Source organism: Acipenser ruthenus, chromosome 10 (assembly GCF_902713425.1).
Source record: "Acipenser ruthenus chromosome 10, fAciRut3.2 maternal haplotype, whole genome shotgun sequence".
NCBI classification, from domain to species: Eukaryota; Metazoa; Chordata; class Actinopteri; order Acipenseriformes; family Acipenseridae; genus Acipenser; species Acipenser ruthenus.
The window spans coordinates 38,503,990-38,524,992 of record NC_081198.1 but is presented as its reverse complement, the minus strand read 5'-3'; the positions used below and the strand labels follow the sequence as shown (position 1 = coordinate 38,524,992).

The 21,003-nt window shown below is 37.3% G+C and overlaps 2 protein-coding genes across 3 annotated transcripts in view; one reads left to right on the top strand and one right to left on the bottom strand.

Annotated features, from left to right (window-relative positions):
- Positions 1 to 11,691, top strand: part of LOC117403673 (collagen alpha-2(V) chain) — a 53,318-nt gene extending 41,627 nt beyond the window's left edge. The window contains exons 38-54 of the mRNA XM_034005955.3: positions 530 to 583; positions 811 to 918; positions 1,012 to 1,065; positions 1,377 to 1,430; positions 1,775 to 1,936; positions 2,320 to 2,427; positions 2,831 to 2,938; positions 3,153 to 3,206; positions 3,299 to 3,406; positions 3,514 to 3,567; positions 4,490 to 4,597; positions 4,699 to 4,752; positions 4,910 to 5,017; positions 5,334 to 5,640; positions 6,107 to 6,297; positions 9,086 to 9,328; positions 9,654 to 11,691. Of these exons, the coding sequence (XP_033861846.1) occupies positions 530 to 583; positions 811 to 918; positions 1,012 to 1,065; positions 1,377 to 1,430; positions 1,775 to 1,936; positions 2,320 to 2,427; positions 2,831 to 2,938; positions 3,153 to 3,206; positions 3,299 to 3,406; positions 3,514 to 3,567; positions 4,490 to 4,597; positions 4,699 to 4,752; positions 4,910 to 5,017; positions 5,334 to 5,640; positions 6,107 to 6,297; positions 9,086 to 9,328; positions 9,654 to 9,800 (2,022 nt within the window). The 3' untranslated portion in view covers positions 9,801 to 11,691. The remainder of the gene's footprint in view (positions 1 to 529; positions 584 to 810; positions 919 to 1,011; positions 1,066 to 1,376; positions 1,431 to 1,774; positions 1,937 to 2,319; positions 2,428 to 2,830; positions 2,939 to 3,152; positions 3,207 to 3,298; positions 3,407 to 3,513; positions 3,568 to 4,489; positions 4,598 to 4,698; positions 4,753 to 4,909; positions 5,018 to 5,333; positions 5,641 to 6,106; positions 6,298 to 9,085; positions 9,329 to 9,653) is intronic.
- Positions 11,692 to 14,839: 3,148 nt separating this feature from the next.
- The window catches only part of LOC117403677 (collagen alpha-1(III) chain-like), a 44,032-nt gene continuing 37,868 nt past the window's right edge, over positions 14,840 to 21,003 (bottom strand). For both annotated transcript variants that reach the window (XM_034005969.3, XM_059032190.1), the window contains 10 exons: positions 20,702 to 20,755; positions 20,437 to 20,544; positions 20,040 to 20,093; positions 19,833 to 19,940; positions 17,749 to 17,802; positions 17,265 to 17,372; positions 16,834 to 17,119; positions 16,343 to 16,530; positions 15,874 to 16,116; positions 14,840 to 15,782 (listed from right to left, as the gene is read on the bottom strand). In XM_034005969.3, coding sequence (XP_033861860.3) covers positions 15,636 to 15,782; positions 15,874 to 16,116; positions 16,343 to 16,530; positions 16,834 to 17,119; positions 17,265 to 17,372; positions 17,749 to 17,802; positions 19,833 to 19,940; positions 20,040 to 20,093; positions 20,437 to 20,544; positions 20,702 to 20,755 — 1,350 coding nt within the window. In that variant the 3' untranslated portion in view covers positions 14,840 to 15,635. The remainder of the gene's footprint in view (positions 15,783 to 15,873; positions 16,117 to 16,342; positions 16,531 to 16,833; positions 17,120 to 17,264; positions 17,373 to 17,748; positions 17,803 to 19,832; positions 19,941 to 20,039; positions 20,094 to 20,436; positions 20,545 to 20,701; positions 20,756 to 21,003) is intronic.

The following is a 21,003-nucleotide window of genomic DNA, read 5'->3' as shown; positions in this document are numbered from 1 at the left end:
GGTGGGCATAACACACTGTTAATGTATTATTATCACCTTAACAGTTTCATTAAATCCTGTCATGAATTCTGAATATTTTATTATGTTAATGGTATCTGTGTTCATTGTAGCTTTTGCAGGTTGCCAAACATCAGCCTTAATATGAGCTACAATTTCTAAAGACTGAAATATGGGCAAAATAAACATATAAGGCTGCCATAATAAAAATGTGTTACAGTTGTCGTAATCCTTTCTAAATACCAGTGAACTGCCTCAGTCAGTCATATATATATAGTCGTATATATATATATATACAGTATATATATATATTTATCTTATTGGTGACAATTTTGGAAGGATATATTTCACAAAAAGTATGTAAAAATCAGTTTTACACGTTGTATTTTACTGATTTGCTTTACCTATTTCAGCATCTTAGTTTTCCTTATTTTACCTGTGGACAGTACGTGAATAGTTATGTATGTGAATTGTCATGTCATCTATAAATAAATATACAGGCCAAATGTTTAATTCAGTTTTCATTTTCTAGGGAGCTCGTGGTGAACCTGGTCCTAGTGGCCCTGTTGGATTTGCTGGTCCACCTGTAAGTTTTTAATTATTATTATTTTTTAAATTAATTTTAGCTATAACCATTGAATCCTAAAAAATAAGTATTTTCAATAGTAAAAGTAGTGTTGCAGTGGTAATAAGTGGTAAAAATACTATTGACACTTCATGACTTACAAATGGTAAAGGCCTATTATTCACTACCTTTGAAACTATTGGGTTATAATAAAATAACCCACACTTCCTCTTGTTGATGTATTTCAGGGTCCTGATGGTCAGCCTGGTGTTAAAGGTGAACCTGGTGAGCCTGGACAAAAGGGCGATGCTGGATCTCCAGGCCCCCAAGGATTGTCTGGATCCCATGGACCAGGGGTAAGTATCATGGACAATAGCAAATACAGTAAGAAAAAGATTAGAAGATCACATAATACTATTCCTATATTATTAATCAATGTTTCTTTGTAGGGTCCTCCTGGGGTGGCTGGACTAAAGGGTGGTCGTGGTACTCAAGGCCCACCGGTAAGTACAGTGCTATAATTTAAAAAAAAAAACAGTACTTTAAATGTTCAGGGCAAATACATGAGGGTGTATTTTGATGTTACTTTGCTAATGGTTAAACCACAGAGATTACTTTGTCTTACCAAACCGTTTTCTACAAGGTCTGAATAACAATCAGAACTCAAATGTGTTTGTGGGGGTAGTGTGACAAAACCTGCCCTATTGATTTGTAATGTTATTTACCAGTGTTTACAGTGTATACAGTGTTTCTCCTTATTGGAATTAGTACTGTCACATCTATGATACAGCATTGTGTGTTTTGTCATATACAGGGTGCAACTGGTTTCCCTGGATCGGCTGGCAGAGTTGGCCCACCTGGTTTAACTGTAAGTGATTCAACATTACAAAGTTAAGTGTGTTAGTAACTACTCAAAATAACAACTTCTGTTGATAGAATTATTCAAAAACAAAAGCTTTCATCATGAAGAATGGCATTTTAATTTGTTTGAAAAAATGAAAGTTGTTTGCAAGTTAGATGCATGCACAGTATAACATGTTTCTTATTTTCTCAAAAGATTGACATGAAATGGCGATGGATCTTCGTTAGGGGACAAAATGGGGGGATATGCGGTTAAGAAGTGAATTACAAGACACTAGTACATTGAGTTATATTAAAAGAAAGCTTATATAAAGCAAATTGACTCAATTGTCATTTGAATCACCTGTACAGGGTCCTGTCGGTCAGCCTGGACCTCTCGGTTCTCCTGGAAAGGAAGGTCCTGCAGGTCTGAGAGGTGATACTGGTCCACCTGGACGCCAAGGAGAGCGTGGGGCTGCAGGCCCTTCTGGAAGTCCAGGAGACAAAGGGGACTCTGGAGAAGATGGCCCAACTGTAAGCAATCATTTTGTTTATCTATGATTCAGCATCTATCTGTGCTGTGAACCACAGCTGTATCTATTATTGATATTGTTATTATTGTTGTTATTACATAGGCCTGAATTGTGTTCAAATGATTAACATCATCATTAATATTGATTTAGTACTGAGCCCTTTCAACATATAGAAGATATTAAATAGAAGAATAAAAGGCACACCAAAATAAAGACAAAGAGAGAGTCCACTACTGGCCACAAAGAATGTAATTAAATGTAGAGAAACACAAAATTAAACAACTACTTTGCATAATGTGTCCTGATAAACCAAAAGGTGTCTAGATAAGTTTGTATTTGCAACATACCAGAACATACCAGTGTTGTTTCTTTATTCATCACTAGGGTCCTGATGGCCCTCCAGGTCCTTCAGGAACAACGGGACAAAGAGGGATTGTTGGTTTGCCAGGTCAGCGAGGTGAAAGAGGAATGCCTGGTCTTCCAGGGGCACCTGTATGTACAATTTAATCTATTTTGTCTTTTTTTTTAAAATACCAATACATTATCTTGCTCACTTTTAAAATGGTATCACACTCATCGCTGTGGCAAACTTGTAAAAGGTATTACCTGCTGTGTCAGTCCACCATAGAAACTTCAATTTTAAATATAACGATTGAACTTAAAGGTATTGGGAAAACTCCAGAAGTCCACAATGTGCACAGCAGAATGATTCCAGAATGTACTTGGAACTTCAGTAGACACACTAGTAGAGCTTCTGAACTGTATCTATCTCGATTGGATTCGTATTGCTATCCCTGAAGCTACAGTGCAATAATGGATAGCTTTTTTAATTTTTGTATATTTTTTTTCATTTTACTATACATTTATCTGTTTGATATATTTTCTTCTCTCAAAGGGTACTCCAGGAAAACAAGGTACATCTGGTACCTCAGGTGACAAAGGTCCCCCGGGTCCTGTCGGCCAACCAGGTTCCAAAGGTCCTGTTGGAGATCCAGGTCCAGATGTAAGCTATCAGTTTACCACACCTAGTCTACAGTATATTCATGTTCATATTAAGCAAATTATTTATGATTCTTGTTTACCTGCCACTTCACACACATGTACACATATACATTGATTTTGCAACCCAATACAATATAAGGTTAAATGCACTAGTAAGCCAACATTGCTCAATAAGTGTAATAATAAATGTCATTCACTGTTTGCTATATTTACAGGGACATGCTGGATCAGATGGCCCTCCAGGTCGTGATGGCGTCCTAGGTGAAAGGGTAAGCTATGAATCCTTTCTAACAATATATGTCTCCTTTTATAATAGTATTGACACCCCTTTGATGAGACTGAGGTGTTTTTCCCCCTACAGGGGGATCGTGGGGAGTTAGGTCCTGCAGGTCTGCCAGGTGCTTCAGGGGCTCCTGGTTCCCTAGGACCTGTTGGCCCTACTGGTGAGCCAGGAAGAAGAGGTGACCCTGTGAGTGTCTCTTCAATTATTTTTTAACTGTTATGATGCATCTAGTTTATTACATTGCACATGCTTTGCTCCAGTCCTAAGTCCTTGTGTTTGTGTGTTTTATTCAGGGCTCACGTGGGCCACTGGGTCCTTCTGGTCTAGCTGGAAAACGAGGATTACCTGTAAGTTAATGTCTTCTTTTTTTACAAGTACATAATGTTACATTGAATTAATAATAGTAGGGTCAAACTGGGTCGCATCTGTTACAACTTTGGCAAACTTTTCCTGGTTTGAAGTTCAAAGTTCGCAAAATAGAATTATTATTTATTTTTTTTTAAATTTGGAATCGGCAATTATTTTTTCTTATTTTTTGCCTAATTTGATAAGCCCAATTATTGTTTTTATTTCAACCCGGCTCACCGCTGCCACCCCTGCGCTGACTCAGGAGGGACAAAGATGGACACATGCGTCCTCCAAAAAGTGTGCCATCAGCCGTCCACTTCTTTTCACTGTGCAGGCCCACCATGCAGCCACCTAAGAGCTACAGTGTCAGAGGGCGACGCAGCTCTGGGAAACTTACAGGCAGGCCTACAGGGGTCGCTGGTGCGTGGTGAGCCGAGGACACCCTGTCCGACCTAGCCGGCCGGGGTGGCTCTCGTCCAATTGTGCACCGCCCCCTGGGAACTCTCATCCATGGTCAGCAGTGGAATGGCCTGGACTCGAACCAGCAGCCTCCAGGCTATAGGGCGCATCCTGCACTCCACGTGGAGTGCCTTTACCGGATGTACCACTAGGGAGCCCCTGCAAAGAAGTACTTTTTGAGGCTTGCACACCGCCAACAAAAATGTCTGAAAGCCTAGGATAAACACACCAGAGCAGTTAAATGCTTTGCTTTTCATGAGTGGTTCTTTATAGAATATTGTATATCCATCAACAGCCAATGTTATTCTTTGAACATAACCCAAAACAACTCACTGTGCCTATAGCGGGAATATAAATGTATTTTAACTGCAACTTGCCAAAAGGAGCATTGATAATCCATTTTAGGACAATGGCACTATAATGAACCATGTAAAATACTCTTATTTATGTATTTCCTTAAAGGGTCCTCAAGGCCCCAGGGGTGACAAAGGAGACCATGGAGATCAAGGAGAAAGAGGCCAGAAGGGTCACAGAGGCTTTACAGGATTACAAGGCTTGCCTGGTCCTCCCGTAAGTAGAAATACTTTCCTGCATTCTGACTGGCTGCCACAGTCACTTACATAATACTAATGTCACTTACATTATACTAATGTTGACTTTTTTGTGTTTAGGGTACTACTGGTGAGCAAGGAAGCGTTGGTATTGTTGGACCCTATGGTCAGAGAGTAAGTATTCATTGGCTTATTTAAGCATTTATTTATTTATTTATTTATTTATTTATTTATCTATCTATCTATCTATCTATATATGTGGAATATATTTTTATGTTGTAAATATGTATGTGAATTGGAGGTACCTCTAACATGATGATAATTATTTCAGGGTTCACCAGGACCAGTGGGCCCTCAAGGCAAAGAAGGATATATCGGACAGCCTGGTCCAATGGGACCTCCAGGCACACGAGGACTCTCTGGTGAAGTCGGACCTGAAGTAAATTCATTGTCATGAAATTGTGGATGGATTAGCCTAATTAATAGCCTATGGTGTCCACCACAGTTATGCTAATTAGACATGAAAATGGTTTTATTAAAAGATTCGGGGTGCCAACAAAAAAAGTAGCTGTAAAAAATATGTTGCCAAGTTACTACCTCATGCCTCAATGCAGGCTTACTTGGTGAAGTAATTTTATGCTTTATTCAAAGAATAAATAACTAAAATATTTACAACATTGACAGTTCCATTGCATTGATTTTTAGTGCCAATGGTTCAAATAGTATGTAATAATGCTTATATGCCTTATTAAAAGGGTCCTAATGGAGAACCTGGCCCCCCTGGTCCTCCTGGTGCTCCTGGTCCTCCAACTGCTGCTGTGGATGATTTCTATGGTCACCAAGATTATGACGTTGGCCCACCACCACCTCCAGAATTCAATGAAGATGAAGCAGTTCCAAACAGCAATAAATCAGATATTCTAACTGCTGACCCAGGTGTCCAAGCTACCCTGAAAGCACTTGGTAGCCAGATAGAAAACATACGCAGCCCTGATGGAACCAAAAAACACCCAGCCAGGACATGTGATGATCTGAAATCGTGCTACCCATTAAAAAAAAGTGGTATGTACAGTGGTATGTGATTAGGAAACACAAATTAAATACTGCTTGAGATCAATTATAGAAACAGCCCACCTACTTTTCAAAATGGGTGCTCTAGTGCATTGGGGTTTCAGAGCTGTCCTCTAAATCAATGCAGGAAGAGTGATTTAAAAAAAAAAACATAACAAGTGTGGTTTCTTTTCTTTTCCTTACCACATTATGGATCGTTATTGCTGTGTTACCTGTTTGATAATGTTGGCAATAATCCTTACACTATCAGTGCCCTAGAGCAGCCATTTTGAAAAAAGTTTTGAAACAGACTTTAAAGGTATAAGTGTAAAAAGTTGTCACGATGTTAACAATGAAAAGAAAAAATACAGGTACATTATTTAAACAGTTGGATCAACACGTGTATCATAGTATATTTTCCGGAACCCCGCTACTTACTTAAATTAGCGTGTCATTTTGAAGTGCAATTCTCTTACAGGTGAATACTGGATTGATCCCAACCAGGGTTGTGCTGAAGATGCAGTGAAAGTGTATTGCAATATGGAAACTGGAGAGACTTGTATTTCTGCAAACCCATCCAGCATCCCACGTAAAACATGGTGGAGTACAAGGAATCCCACTAACTTCAAGCCAAAATGGTTTGGGGCAGACATGAACGGCGGGACACTTGTAAGTAAAATATGAACAACTATACCAGCACTTACTTGAATATTATAAAGCATTTTAATTATATTGGTGTGTTATTCATTATATTTGTGTGTTTTTTCTTAATGAGGGGAAAATAAAACTTTTAATACATTATAATTAAGGCTACGATTTTGTCACGGTGGTCACTGCAATCGTGAAAATCGTGAATTTGAAAAAAGTCTTAGAAATGGATGTAAAAACACTTTCGATTAGGCGCTTTCTTTATTTCCTTTAAAAAAGCAGTATGTCATGCACTGAAAATACAAATCTTCGAGTATCTGTAAATTGTTTGGTTGTGTATGCATGCAGCATTTACATGTAGCTATGTATGTCAGCGAATGAGGTAAATCAGAGACAGCTAAAATGCAAAAAAGCTATATATATACAGTGCCTTGCGAAAGTATTCGGCCCCCTTGAACTTTGCGACCTTTTGCCACATTTCAGGCTTCAAACATAAAGATATGAAACTGTAATTTTTTGTGAAGAATCAACAACAAGTGGGACACAATCATGAAGTGGAACGAAATTTATTGGATATTTCAAACTTTTTTAACAAATAAAAAACTGAAAAATTGGGCGTGCAAAATTATTCAGCCCCCTTAAGTTAATACTTTGTAGCGCCACCTTTTGCTGCGATTACAGCTGTAAGTCACTTGGGGTATGTCTCTATCAGTTTTGCACATCGAGAGACTGAAATTTTTGCCCATTCCTCCTTGCAAAACAGCTCGAGCTCAGTGAGGTTGGATGGAGAGCATTTGTGAACAGCAGTTTTCAGTTCTTTCCACAGATTCTCGATTGGATTCAGGTCTGGACTTTGACTTGGCCATTCTAACACCTGGATATGTTTATTTGTGAACCATTCCATTGTAGATTTTGCTTTATGTTTTGGATCATTGTCTTGTTGGAAGACAAATCTCCGTCCCAGTCTCAGGTCTTTTGCAGACTCCATCAGGTTTTCTTCCAGAATGGTCCTGTATTTGGCTCCATCCATCTTCCCATCAATTTTAACCATCTTCCATGTCCCTGCTGAAGAAAAGCAGGCCCAAACCATGATGCTGCCACCACCATGTTTGACAGTGGGGATGGTGTGTTCAGGGTGATGAGCTGTGTTGCTTTTACGCCAAACATAACGTTTTGCATTGTTGCCAAAAAGTTCGATTTTGGTTTCATCTGACCAGAGCACCTTCTTCCACATGTTTGGTGTGTCTCCCAGGTGGCTTGTGGCAAACTGTAAACGACACTTTTTATGGATATCTTTAAGAAATGGCTTTCTTCTTGCCACTCTTCCATAAAGGCCAGATTTGTGCAGTATACGACTGATTGTTGTCCTATGGACAGAGTCTCCCACCTCAGCTGTAGATCTCTGCAGTTCATCCAGAGTGATCATGGGCCTCTTGGCTGCATCTCTGATCAGTCTTCTCCTTGTATGAGCTGAAAGTTTAGAGGGACGGCCAGGTCTTGGTAGATTTGCAGTGGTCTGATACTCCTTCCATTTCAATATTATCGCTTGCACAGTGCACCTTGGGATGTTTAAAGCTTGGGAAATCTTTTTGTATCCAAATCCGGCTTTAAACTTCTCCACAACAGTATCTCGGACCTGCCTGGTGTGTTCCTTGTTCTTCATGATGCTCTCTGCGCTTTAAACGGACCTCTGAGACTATCACAGTGCAGGTGCATTTATACGGAGACTTGATTACACACAGGTGGATTCTATTTATCATCATTAGTCATTTAGGTCAACATTGGATCATTCAGAGATCCTCACTGAACTTCTGGAGAGAGTTTGCTGCACTGAAAGTAAAGGGGCTGAATAATTTTGCACGCCCAATTTTTCAGTTTTTTATTTGTTAAAAAAGTTTGAAATATCCAGTAAATTTCGTTCCACTTCATGATTGTGTCCCACTTGTTGTTGATTCTTCACAAAAAATTACAGTTTCATATCTTTATGTTTGAAGCCTGAAATGTGGCAAAAGGTCGCAAAGTTCAAGGGGGCCGAATACTTTCGCAAGGCACTGTATATATATATATATATATATATATATATATATATATATATATATATATATATATATATAGGTTAAATAAGTACATTTACAGTAGACGAGCACAGGGTAATAGGAACAGTCTATTTCAGACGCTGTCTGTTTTACGTTAAGTGGCCTCTGTGAAAGCCTCCGTACAGTATTCTAAAGAAACAATGTGACGCTGTACGCTGATGCTTTGACGCTTAGTGTGATAGATACAAGTCAGGAAGGAGGGACATTGCCTAGCTGCACTGGGAAACGCCGTTTTTTGTAGTAGTAATAGTAGTAGTAGCAGGTTTTTTTTTTAAATGGGAAAGGGCTGAAGTCAGCATGACTCGAGTAACCATTTCCAGTGTTTTTTAGTGTTTTCCGGTGTTTATTGGCTATACACCGATTTCATTTTTGTTTGTGTTTTATCGGTTTTTAGCGCTTAAAATCGAAAATCAGAAGCCCTAATTATAATACATTTGATATAGAGTAGGTCATTTCCTTGCATGTCGCCCATATTGGAAAATACTTAACGTGCAGCCTTTAAACCATTTAACCCTATTATTCCACATCCATTGACAGTCCTTAATGCTTGATTTAGTGCACACCATGTGAAAGTGAAATATTGAAATAATGAAATGAATTTCAAACGATTCCAAATGTAGCACTATTGAGTGTTTAATAGTTATGAATGAAAGTGAAATGTAATGCACTTTATTCTGCAAGATTATAATGTTGTGTTTAATATGTTCTTTCAGTTCAGCTACAGCAGCAACGACCAGTCGTCAAACACTGTCACTGTCCAAATGACGTTTTTGCGTCTGCTGTCAAAGGAAGCCTCACAGAATATCACATACCATTGCAAAAACAGTGTGGGTTACATGGATGAAAAAAATGGCAATCTGAAGAAAGCTATTGTCCTTAAAGGTGCCAACGACCTTGATCTTAAAGCAGAAGGAAACAGTCGGTTCAGATACAATGTCCTTGAGGATAGCTGCACCGTAAGTTTAATGACTTTTGTGATCATAAATACTGTGAATAATAGTAGTGGAGTTTCCCATTCAGAAAAGTTTAAAATACTGTTAAATTCCAAATATGCATACATGAGTGGAATGTTTAATCTGAATACTGATTGTTCTGGGAATATATATATATATATATATATATATATATATATATATATATATATATATACACACACACATTACAGTATGTCATAAATGTCAAAGAGCAAAGGTGGTGGTTTAAAAGTACAAAATGCAAAGTATTTTGGTTTCTGTTAAAATCTTGTTAACTGGTTAATATTTGTTTATTTTTCTTTTCCAGAAAGCCAATGGCAACTGGGGTAAGACAGTCTTCGAATACAGAACACAGAAAACAGCTCGTCTTCCCATTGCAGATATTGCTCCAGTGGACATTGGTGGAGCGAATCAAGAATTTGGTATCGACATTGGGCCAGTTTGCTTCTTGTAAAAAAAGGACATGGATACATTGAAGTTATTCCTGAGACTCTTGAACTAATGGCTGATTTGATCAGCACTGTACATACAGTACCGTGGAACATTCTGGTCTCCTTACTAAATATTTATTGTGCCTTTTGAACCTTTTTGTGTTACAAGATTTCTAAGTAGATTTTTAGTGTAGCATACAATAGAGGTCTTGGTGTTTCAATGGCTCATTATTCCATTGGTAAACTATAAAGCCAATTATTGTTGTGAATGAGGTTTTGTGGATGCATATAAAAGGAACATGTTGAAGCATGATAGAACTGCAAACTTGTAATTTCTAGGATTTTCTAACAATTTAGTAAATTAAAAGTTAAAAAGTTTCTGTCAGGGTGTTTGAAAATAATTATGGTAAGCCAGAATGCTATCACATAATGGCACTTTCACAAAACTTTATATTCAAATAAAAACTTGTGAAACAGCTAATATGTATATATATATATATATATATATATATATATATATATATATATATATATATATATATATATATATATAAACACAGAATCATTTGTGTTCTTATGAAGTGCTGATACCTGCGTCAGCCTCCCCCTTAATAACCACTCTAAGGAAGAAATGAGTTACTATCATACTGTACTTTCACTTAAAACCAACTAGCTTATTAAACTGCCTTTCAAGTTCTGAATATTTTTAGTATCAACATTTAACAAAGGCTACAATAACAAGAACTTCTTAATATTCCTTTCAGATCAGTGGTGCTGCGTAGTGAACCAGAGTTTATGAAGCTTAAATCTGTAGCCAAATATGACCTGTTCCATACTGACTTGCTATCACTTTAGTTCAAAGATAATGAATAGTTTGAACAAGTAATTCCTTAGTGTAAGCTACCTCATCTCGAAAAACTGGGATGCATTGTTGTCTCTTTTTAAACATTTTGGTGCTGCATTTTGAAAGGCATCTGAGTGTAGCTATCTCAGCATTGAAAAAAGGCAGAGTTTGATGGTGCTAATACATATTTGTTCTTTCAGCTGCTGATGAAGTAGCAAATCAAAAGGCTACCAGTTGTTTTTTATTATTCTTTTTCTGACAGTGATGGGTAGAAAAGTCTTTCCAATATTTTGGCTTTACTTCCTTTTTTCCAATAAAATCTGGGCGATTCCAAAAGGAAAGCCAAGAACATTGTCTTGTTCGTGTATTTTGCTAAGCTTTGCATTTAAACAATGCTTTCTAATGTCAGTGATTTCTTTATTGTCAAACTCATGCAGACACTTGACTATATATATATATATATATTTACTTAAGTATCCAATTTCTGTAAAAAAAAAAAAAAAAGTATATATATATATATATATATATATATATATATATATATATATATATATATATATATTTTTTTTTTTACAGAAATTGGATACTTAAGTAAATGTAATTTATATTTTCTTAAAACAGCACATTTTAAGCTGATGAGGATGTGGGCTTCATAATGTTTACTGTCACTTCTTTGTCAAAGCAAAAATCTATTTTAATTCACAGCTTTACAGATCCCAGTTAGCATTAGGTAGTCCAACATTAGTTCACATGTTCTATGTAATTATATTGTTATCAATGGAGTTTTAAATAAAACTAAACCAAGGTTTACTTGACAGAAAAAAAAATGTCATCCCTTTGAACGCAAATAAACTGTCCAGTTTCTGCATGTTCCCAGTGCTTCTGCAGTGTCATGTATTATCTGTCACTGTACAGTATGTTCTTGTCTCTCAAGCTTTTAATGGTACCTGTTATAAATGTGCAGATATTTGTGTATTATTTTATCAATTTCTTTAAACAGTGAGTGAATGCTATCATGCTTATATTTGGAACTGTTTAGAAATGAAATTAAACTGCTGGCTTTCCTTCAATACTTATTTTAATGTACTTACCTTACTTGTTTTAGTAACAATGTTCTCTGTATACCAATTGCTGAATTATGGCTGATCCTCTTTAGTACGTGAATGCCATTTATATATAATACTTACCAGGTTATATCTATCTATCTATCTATCTATAATTTCCATTACATGAGAGTAGATGTTAAAACTTCATGCTCTTGCCTAGGTAAGCACCAACTAAGACGTAGCTTTACAGTAAACTTAAATGATCCATCTGCATCTCCATCCATTTGCTTTTCTTTCCATCTGATGATGTAGATCTAATGCTGGCTCCAGGGATCAGCGTATTTTGCCTCCCCAGCGCATCAGCACACACAACGGCTGTGATACTGGCTCCAGGGAATCAACCACAGAAACCAACATCTGCAGGTTTATATACAGTATACTGTATATACAAGGCTTCAACGGAGAGCAGAATATGCACACCAATACATTCCAGTTACTATTATGACTTATTACATACAGCACATGTTTTCTTTTCTAAAGGTGAAAATAGCGTCACCCTTTTAGTCTGCCAGCTTATGTCAGAATATTACATCTCTTGTGACTTTTTGCAAGCAACCCTTTCAGATGTCTTAAGTGGACCTAAAATAAAAACTACAAAATACATTTTCTTCCATTAGAAGTGCTGTTTTGACACCACCAAAATGCCAGTCAGATTTGAATTTGCAAAATGTATAAAAAGACAAATTATTGCAGGAACATCATAGCCTAAAATATAAAATCAACCAGACATAGGTATTTACATGATGTATGTACAACATTGGTGCATTACAGTTAACATATTAGGCTCAGAACTTGTCTACATGTTTGGTAATTACATGAGGAAAACAAACCACATCAGTATGGAGCTTATACTTTCAACTTTAATTGAGTTGTTGATGCGACCTGTAACTATTCTGGGTGTAACAAAACAACACTAAGGACACAGGCCTCAAATTATCTGTGAGGGTACGAAATGGTGTGACAAAATTGAAAAAACAAACTGCCTTTGAAGACTTACAGAACAAAGGGAAATATGTGTTTCAACCCTCCAAAAGTAATTGTGCTGCTCCTGCAGTTGAGTTCAGTCTTTGAATCTTTCACAGGTAGTCATTGTCAGCATGAACAGGGATTGGGTTTGATATGCTTGATGAAATCAGTGGTTCATACTGATTTAAAACCAAGGCTTTAAAATAAAATCTGTTATGTCTTTACTTTAATTTGCAATGATTGAGATGGGAATATAAAAAGTTGAAGCCTAAGTGAGGAGTTATACATTATCCACACACTTCCCAACACAATTTCCAAAAAAGTGTTGATCACACAGTAAAAATGTAGTGTGAATAGTGTTAGAGAGACTACTAGTATATAGTAACATGTGTTACAGGTTGTTATATGCAGCGTTTAAACACACAGATATACGACAGTTTTAAATACGACAGTTTTATATTTAAAACAGTTATTTCATTATTGATGTCTAAGTTTAAATGGCACACCAAAATGGCTGTTATAAATACATTTTGACCTTGGGGCTCCCGAGTTGCGCATCCAGTAAAGGTGCTCTGTGTGGCATGCAGGATGCGCCCTATAGCCTGGAGATCGCAGGTTTGAATCCAGGCTATGTCACTGCCGACAGTGACCGGGGGTTCCTAAGGGGCAGCACACAATTGGCCAAGCGCCACCCGGGAAGGGAGGGCTTAGGTTGGCAGGGGAATCCATGGTTCACCATGCACCAGCGACCCCTGTGGCCGATAGGGCGTCTGCGGTTCTGCAGCGGAGCCATCAGATCTGTATTGTGCTCTGGCACTATAGGTCTAGTGGCCTATAGTCCAGTGCGAAAAATGATGGATTTGCAGGAACACGTTTCGGAGGACGCATGTTCCAGCCTCCGTTTCCCCGAGTCGCCAGGGGGTTGCAGCGATGAAACGGGATACAAATAACAATTGGGCATTGCAAATTGGGGAGAAAACTAGGGTAAAGAAACCATTGGCGACGACTAAATTTAAAAAAATAAACAAATAATAAAAAATATATATATTTACATTTTGACCTTGATGTTTCAGTTATGAAAAAAAGTATTACAACTGTACAACACAAGAAGAAACCAGTTGTGCCAAGAAAGTAATCTGACTAAATAAATGTAGATGGTGTTCCTAAAAGTGACTATAGCATTATCCATCCTGCAGTATCCATTAGTATTCATTTTTCTTCACATACTGTAGTCAAAGTTAATTCCAAGACTGTATTTGGTAATGTGTCTGTTTTTCTAAATAATCTAGTACATCCATAAATAAAATAATACAATACAATAATATCAACATTTCTTTTTTGCCTTTTCAACAATAAGAAATTTAAATGTTAAAGTAACAAGTGCTAGGGAACAAAATAACAAGGAGAAAGAACAGAAAACCAAATGGGGTCTATTCTAAACAGTGGCAAATCTAATTAATGCTGTTCTACCAACAATGATGGTTAATAATATTTATATAAAAGATTATATAAGAGGTATACCATATATCTGCATGTAATTAGAGAGGTGGGGGGGGGGGGGGGGGGGGTAATCATGAGGAACACATTTGAGGGTTATTTAGGAATGGTGGTTTCCCAAGCTGGCATGGGCATGATCAAAGGGGTGGGACTTTAGATTCAGGGGAAAAGTAAGGAAGTAGGATTATTTTAGGCCCATGAGAGACTGAAATTGCTTTGTAGTGAGATAATCTATTTTTTTTTTTTTTTACTTCATGAAAACATTTCCGCATCTGCTTGGGTAAACAGGACTAAAACAGTGTCTGCTGAAGATCCACAACCACGAAATGGGAGCCCTATAACCTGGCAAACAGATTTGGTGCATGTGCCAATTGGTTGGAATACAGTAAGATCTACAGCATGGTTCACTATATCAACTAAAATAATGATTCCCTAAGATACTTTTTTGCAGTTCATAGTGCTGTTGACATTTGTAAAGCATTTGTAAAGTGTTCTTAATAGTACATGTTTTAATGATTTTATATAAATAATGCATAGGGGTAAAAAAAAAAAAAAAGTTATTGTATTGTATTGTATTGTCACAGAAGGACCATAATTACAAAATCAATGCTTTCATACTTTTGTTGCACAAACTTGAGGACACAAAAGATATTTCTGTTTTTTTTTATTATTATTATTATGTGTGGGAATCTGATAGAAAATGCCAATAGCCTTGCGTAGAAAAACATTAAAGCTATCAAATAACATAATAATATCATAAATCTTACAGTGTGAAATGCAAAAGCATAGAAATATGATGATGACTCCCAGTGCAGGTCAATTACACAAAGACAATGTTGTCTTATTTTACTTTTAGCTCATAATTGTCATGCAGACTCAAACGTGAAAATATTTTAGCACCATCACATTTTTACACTGCCCCATTTTAGTGGTCTTAACCAGCTGTGGAAGGAACATCTTATGGAAGCACTGTTTATAAACAGAGAAGGAAAGTATATAAGAGATGTAATTACACATGTTATTGTGACATGGTTTAGTTTCAGATCATCAGGCTTTTCCCAGTTTCTATCCATGACGAGGTAGTTGTAGAAGGGAATGTTCTTGTTATGCCTATGAACTTCATCTTGGTAAGAAAACTTGGCTAAGTTTGATGCTGTAGTTAATCAGTGCTTTATAAAACTTGATAGATCTGATGATATGACACTCCTTTGTCATTACATATTGACAAAGCACCACAGAGATGTTCTCCATATTTAATGTAGCTGAAGTATATGTATTTTGATAAAAGTGACAGGCCTTTCACATCACACATCCATGTTATTTTTTTTGTTGCAAATTACAAAATAAATAGCAGTTGCTAATATGCGCACTGGACTGGATGTCAACAACGAGTTAAAATAGAACTGATGGTGTTTTAATGTTCTGGTGAAAGTTTCATAATGAATTTACAAGAAGCAAACAGGACCAATATCTACTCCAAATTCTTGATCTGGGCTGCCAATATCCATAGGTGCAATATCCACGATAGGAAGATGAATTGTTTTGCGTGATTTGTACTTGAAGACAGTCTTGCTCCATTCACCAGTGTGTCTCTAAAAAAAAACAAAAAAAAACAAAAAAAAACATAATGGTAAAAAGTAAATAAAGAAAATACTGGTAAATCAAAAAGCTTCCTATACTCACACTGCAACCATCTTCCAAGACGCTGTATGTAGTACTCCTGCTGCCTTCTGCTTTTATTTCAGCATCAGCAAAACTTAAAAGCTTCAGAGCCTTCTTTACATTAGCAGACTCGGCATCCATATATGCAATGCTGTTCTTACAATGGTAAGTAATTTCTTGGGTGGCTGAGGTGGAGAGAATGCGAAGGAATGCCATCTGAACCTCAGCAATGCCTTCTGGGAGGTCAGAACCACCATAGCTGAACTGCCAAGCAAAAACAAAATAAAGTAAACCCTGTAAGTTTATCTAACATTAGTTTGAAATATTAGTAATGCTATAGCATTACTAATATTCCAAAACATCTAAAAAAATTTCAATATTAGCCATGTATATTTAACTTTGAAAATATAACATATGCTGATCAAAACTGTTTGAAATACTTCCACACATCCATTATACTGTATTTCTTTTTATATTTCTATGCAATTACCTGAAATCCACCATTCATGGAATCTCCAAACCAAACATGCTTCTTCGATTGTACACTGCTGGTCCACCAATTTTTGCGTGGGACTTCGCTAGGGTTAGCATTTACACAGGTCTCGCCAGTTTCCATATTACAATATACTTTGATAGCATCCACCTTGCAACCTTGGTTAGGATCAATCCAGTATTCTCCTGTAGAGACAGAAAAACAAAGTGGGATTAAAAAAAACATGCATACTCTTTTACACAGGTTTAAATCGGTTTTAACTTTACTGCCATTGAGATTAGTTTCAGATTTTACAAATAATAAAAAGAAAGAAAAAATAAACAAACAAACAATGACCCCAAATATTGAATACTTTTCTCTGGGAATGGAGGGGATCATAAATAAATCATGTAAACCCATATCTTAACTAATATGATCACATGATTATGAGAATATAAACACATCTCAATATCAAACAATAAATTCATTATTTAATATCTAATTCATACCACTCTTAAATTCAGGGTGGCAGAATTTCAGATCTCTGCAGCTATAAGCAGGGTTCTTCTTTGATCCATCTGGAGTCAGGATGTTCTCAATCTGGATGTTGATCGATTTCAGTGTGGCGACAATCTCAGCTGCACTACCAATTCCTTCAGCAGCCTGATCTCCAACAAAATATGGGTTCCAAATTTGCCCTTTTTCCGGACTTGGTCTTTCAGGCCCACCACAGCAAGGACCGGGGGGACCAGGAAGGCCAGGGAGACCATGAGGCCCACTAGGACCAGATGATCCCTGTTATTAAAAAAAAAAAACTGGACAATGAGAAATACTCTTCTTCTTCACCTTACTGCCCTCATCAAATGACCTTAAGTGTAATGGCAATACAATGGTCCCATACTAAGAGGCAATGAAGCAGTACTTGCAACTAATCTCTTACCTCAGCACCACTTTCTCCTCTTTGGCCACGTGGACCAGGTGGGCCAATGTGTCCAGGGTAGCCACTTTTACCATCTTTCCCAGGAGGACCAGGAGGACCAGAAGGCCCCTAAAGGTGATAACAAATCATGTGTAAGTATGCTGCATTTCATAAGGAAAAAACACAGTAGGAACTAATTGACAAGATTTAATGACAGATACTAAAACATTTCTTGGATTTATTTTATGTCAGTGACATAATTGTGAGTGACCCAACTGGAGAGAAACAGGAACCTGGATGGAGGGTACGATATGCTCCTTTAAGAGATGTGTGTGGTGAAAAGAGCAGAATTAGCTTTTGGGTTGTTAAAGGAAATTGCTGTGCAAATGCTAAACAACTGCTGTATCTTTTTAGATTATCTTAACAGAGATATCACGTGTAAATAAACATTCAAAACTTGTGTTAAAGAAATAACACTTTTTAATGTAATTGAATTTGTACTTACAATTGAACCGATAGAACCAGGGCTTCCAGGAGAACCAGGCTCTCCGTTATTACCCTGGGAAAAAAGATGGAACAAGATCATTATTCATGTACCTTTAAAAATACCTGAATCGAAATGGCCTAAACAGCAACTCTCAATGCACCTTAACAATATGTGTGTGTCTTTTAGAACACCAGTTTGTACAAATGATTATGACATGTGTGGACAAAAAGGAATGCCTTATTTCATCACCAAGTGATCACTTTATCTATCCAGACCCTGTCTCTCAACCCTATTCCAGATTTGGTGTGAAGTGCTGCCTCCCTGGTTTTGGAGTCCTACAGTACTTCATTATCTGCTGCAGTACTTTAACTACTAGGGCTGGGTATTGGCAGTGTCTTCACGATATGATACATGATATGAGGGTCATTATACACTACCTATCATGATACAGTAAATTAAGTATGAAACATTAAAATCACACTATTGTCTCATTTGCTTATGCATGTGTTTGCAATAACACTGGTAAAGCACTTTTGGTCAAATAAGCTTCACGGCCTGTTTTGCTTTTTTTACCTGTTTATTCTTTCAAATACATTTCTTTAAAACAAAATTACAAATCAGGGCTCCAGACAAAGTTTTTGCCTTAGCAGCCAATGGCTCCAGGCCAAAAAATAAAATTGGCTGCCAAATTCAATTGCTGGGTGCCACCAGGAACAAGTTATTTGCTACCATATTCAACTGCTTAAAATACAACAACTTGTTAAGACACTAAAGTGATACTAAAACAGAAACTTAATGCCTGTACTCACTTGTTTGTTGCCACATTCTGCTGAGTGGTTAATCTCAGCATGTTTATATTTTAAATATTTTGCAAGTGCTGTGTCTAGAATTGATGACGGCACCTCTAATTGTGTACAGTTGTAGCATGCTGCAGCTCCCATGCGCAGTGTCAGTGAAGTCCTGATCTGACAGCATGTAACACAGACAGCTCTTATGATTACATGTTTCAGTTTATTTTTCAGTAAAAATAAGTTTCAATTGCACTGAGTTGGTTCTGCTATTTACGATATTAAATACTAAATGTTTACACAAAACTCGAACACATTTGGTCACCGTCGCAACTGTTGAACTGGGGTTACTGTATTCTGCTGGTGTTAATCCAGCATCTATCTGCGCTTACAAGCATTTGTATTCAATGAAATTGTTATTATTATTATTATTAGTGTATTTCTTACCGTCCTTCCCACACAGTTTATTAAAACAGTTTATTTCCCATCATACAGACCAAAATCATAGCGCATTCATAAATATTGACACATGCTTTTAAGAGAGATGCAGCATTTTTGTGTTACAGGTGCCAGTGCGTCTAGCCAGTGCGTCGCATTTGCAACCATTTTAGTCCCAGTTTGGAGCTCTGCAAATTCAAGCCTTACACATTTTACACACAGCGTGACTCCTATCAAGAACATGAGGCGAGTCCACACTGGATTTTAAACCGGGCAGAGCAGGTCAAATTTCGCCTTCGCCCTGATGAGATTATCAACATTAATAACCTTCTCCACACAGCTTCAGTTTCGCTCCACTGACGACGGACTTGACAAAAACACCCTGAACACAGTGATTGGTAGGTGAGGCTGCTAGAGTACATGCTAATAAATAATCTAAAATTATCGGTGTAGCCACGAATTAATGTATGCTTGTGTTTATGTTTATGACAAAATTACTTTATTTAAATCACGGTTCACCGCGTGAATTGATGAATCGGCACACCCCTTTTTGAACCACCAGAATTTTTTTATATCTTCCATATATGCTTCTATTTGTTTTATCATTGCAGAAAAGCAATTGTTAGCTCCATGATTAAAATGTCAGCTTCTGATCAAGTTGTAATTTTGCCTCTTGAAAAAAAAAAAGACGACCCAATAGAATAGAGCATTTCATTAATGTGCAACAGTGACAATTCTGACAGTCAGAGATAGAAAATATGTTGCTGTTTAAGACTGCTCTGTAGCTTTATTAACTGTGCAGACTTATTGGAGGTACTAAAAACAAAACTATAATAAAGTGTTTTAAAGTCTTAAAGTTAAGGATGAAATACTTACAGATGGCCCTGGCATTCCTGGAGAACCAGGGAACCCCCGATGACCTTTGATGCCTCTCTCACCAGCTGAGCCAGCCTCACCCTTGTCTCCACGAGAACCCGGTGTGCCCTGATAATAGATAGGATGATGCACAATAAGACAAGGGTTCACAAGCCCTTCACAAAAGTAATTTCTGCATTCTCATAAGGTGTGTCTTGGATAACTTACTGGACGGCCAGCAGGTCCCGCAGGACCAGATGGTCCAGCTGGACCAGTTGCTCCCTACAAGAAGATAATAGATATTCATTATTATAGAGCCAAGGAAAAGATAAGAAAGCCATGATGTCATGTTGCACACCCTATTTACCTGTACCCTTTACCCTTTACCCTTTATCATATCTGGTGCACAATGGTGTATTGCAAAGCAAAAACAATCTGATCAGATGGTGCTAACTCTTGAGGTTGTTTCTTTATATTGCTAATATTGGTTTTAAAACAAATATTTATTTGCTTTTGGTAAAATTCACATGACCACTGTATAGCTTGTTATCATTATTATGTATTAGAATTTTCTAAGCAGTCACACTGAAGCCTTATATAGTCTTATCTATAAGAGTCCACAGACCATTTCTCCTCGTTCACCGTTCTTCCCAGCCTGGCCAGGTTGGCCTGGAGGCCCTGGATGTCCTGGAGCACCATTAGTTCCTGAATTACCATCTGCACCTCGATCTCCCTGTGAAAATAAGGTTTGTATTTGTTTCCACTTGTCCAGTTTAAACCATACCCATGCATACCCATATAATGCAATGAGTAGAAAACAAAAGCTTAAACCTTAAAGGCAATGATAATGGTAGCTGTTAACATGGTTGATAATACAGTAGCTGTGTTACCTTAGGACCTGGAATGCCATCTCGCCCGGGTGAGCCATCTGCACCAGGGCTGCCCTACATATGGACAACAAAGAAATATGTTAAGATCATTGAACAAAAGAAGCTCACTACTTACAGTATAAGTTCAAAAATATCTTGCAATGCTAAAAAAGAATAGATAGCATATAAATGATCCTTTAAGCCTTATAGTTTTTTTTTTTTTTAATTACTGTGACAGGCTATCTGCAGGGAGGACTTCAGACCAGAAAGAATCACAGAGACAGATGTACTGTGTGTAACTGAGACGCAATGGTTGTGCTCAG